Source organism: Elephantulus edwardii, unplaced genomic scaffold (genome assembly GCF_000299155.1).
Source record: "Elephantulus edwardii isolate Elephantulus edwardi_28Jun2011 unplaced genomic scaffold, EleEdw1.0 scaffold00086, whole genome shotgun sequence".
Taxonomy (NCBI): domain Eukaryota; kingdom Metazoa; phylum Chordata; class Mammalia; order Macroscelidea; family Macroscelididae; genus Elephantulus; species Elephantulus edwardii.
In genome coordinates this window covers 9303914-9306165 of record NW_006399836.1, presented here as the reverse complement: position 1 = coordinate 9306165, position 2252 = coordinate 9303914, and the positions used below count along the sequence as shown (strand labels likewise).

The following is a 2252-nucleotide window of genomic DNA, read 5'->3' as shown; positions in this document are numbered from 1 at the left end:
GCGGCTCCAGGATGAGTCAGAACGGAAACCCAACACTCCCCACGGACCTGAGAAGTAGCAGTGGCCTGCAGCGGGGGTGGGGACACACGGGGCCCCAGGCCAGGACGCCAGCAAGCAGGAGGCCACCAGCTTCTACGACAAAACGTGTTTAATATTCCATATTGTGCAGCTTCTGAATGTAAAGGCCCGTTAACCCACGAGCCTTACTTACATTCCGGTACATTCTGGTGACGGAGCAGCTCCTCCCAGGCAGCCCCACGAGAGGGGTCGGCAGAGGAGGGCAGGCGCCTTGAGAACATGGTCCTGCATGTGCTCACCGGGAGCACACGTGTGTTAGTGCCCAGGTGTCACGGGGAGGGGGCAGGACACATACACAGAACACAGGTATAAGAGGACGTGACGGGCATGTGCGGGCATCTGGGGCCCATACATGAGGCACTCACAAGAAAGTGTGTTCACCGGGGGTGGGGGGGTGGGGGGGGTGTCACGTGGTGGCGGACTCAGTGTCCACTGAGCAGAACGACTGGGAACGCACCCACGGAGCACCAGGCAAGGCCCATGAGCCTGTGTGCACACGTGTGCACACGGGAGACACATGAGCACTCAGTGAACCAAAGAGGTTAAGGAAGGACAGACACGTGTCACACTTGGCAGTGGGAACACAGAGACATGAGGGGGCGTGCAGGGGAAGACCAAGAGCAGCATGAAGGGGAGTGAGGGGTCTGTCCCTCGGGGCTCCCGCAGGCTTGGCCGGGCGAGAGGCCAGAGCCCAGGGTCCTGGCATCTCAGAGTTCAAAAGTCTGGAAGGCTCAAGATGGGGAGACCAGGTCCCACCGCAGACACCAGGTCCCCGTCGACAGTTCCCAAAGTGCCGGGGACGCTGAGGTCAGACGTTCAGGCCTCGCTGCTGCCGCCGCGCCCTGTGGCACCACCACTACACTCAGCCCACACGAGGCGCGCTTGCTCCTGCAGGATGCGGCCACGCACCACCTTGGCCAACTCCTCCGCGTGCGTCCACGCGCTGGGGGGCACCTGCGCCCAGGAGCAGGGCAGCCCCCATAGCACCTGCTCGGAGCCACGGCACTGGCGGAGCAGCTCCGAGTCCCGCCAGCCCGGCCGGCCCAGCAGGCCCCTGGAGAGAGGGCAGAGGGGAGAGGTCAGCTGGGTCAGGGACAGGACTGGATGGACAGAGACACAGGGATCAGGAAGGGGGAACAGACGGAGGGACAGATGGCAGAGAGAGAGACACAAATACACAGACAGAAGGGGGACAGACAGACAGGAAGTGATGGGGGCCCTGCCCATCCCCATCTTCTCATGTGCCCCACCTGTCCCCCACCCCCTCACCTGACTTCTCGGACATTCTTCTCCGTCACCTCCACGTGGATGACTATGGGGTAGATCTCACTCAGGACCAGCTCCCGCACGCCCCGAATCCCCAGCTCCAACAGGCAGTGCTTCTTCTCAGGAGGAAGGAGGGGGGCTACATTAACTTTCTGTCCAGACACACCCCTACACCACCACACCCTGCCCCCAGCCTCCCATAGGACAAACCCACTTCTCCCAGGAGGGACCCAGACAAGGAAAGGACACGTCCCCTCTCTGGACCTCAATCTCCTCATCTGGAGCTAACATTACCCCACCCACCCTCAAAGCTCCCAGTGCTGGGGAGAGGGATGATGTATAACAGATGAGGTTCCACTTTAAGGACAATCAAGGTGAGGTCAACTATCCCAACCCGTCCATTTCACAGGTGAGGAAACTGAGGCCCTGCACATGCAACCAGAACTGCACTCCGACCCTGGCTCCAGAGTCGAGGATGGAAGCCCACCCACTACTGCCCCACAGATACCCCCACAGGACTCCGCCCACTACCACCCCAAGGTTACCCCCACAGGACCCCACAGATATCATCACAGGACTCCACCCATTACCACCCCATGGATACCCCCACAGGACCCCACCCACCATCACCCCACAGATACCACCACAGGACCTTGCCCACTACCATCCCATGGATATCGCACAAGACCCCACAGATATCCCCACAGGACTCCATCCACTTACCACCCCACAGATACTCCCACAGGACCCCATGGATACCCCCACAGGACCCCACCCACCATCAACCCATGGATACCCTCACAGGACCCCGCCCACCATCACCTTATGGATACCCCCATAGGACCCCAGGACCCCACCCACCATCAACCCACGGATACCCCCACAGGACCCCACCCACGATCAACCCA

The 2252-nt window shown here is 61.1% G+C and overlaps 1 protein-coding gene across 1 annotated transcript in view; it reads right to left on the bottom strand.

Annotated features, from left to right (window-relative positions):
* Positions 1–894: 894 nt before the first annotated feature.
* The window catches only part of CARD10 (caspase recruitment domain family, member 10), a 35072-nt gene continuing 33714 nt past the window's right edge, over positions 895–2252 (bottom strand). The window contains exons 20-21 of the mRNA XM_006890220.1: positions 1348–1460; positions 895–1132 (exon numbers count right to left, since the gene is read on the bottom strand). Of these exons, the coding sequence (XP_006890282.1) occupies positions 895–1132; positions 1348–1460 (351 nt within the window). The remainder of the gene's footprint in view (positions 1133–1347; positions 1461–2252) is intronic.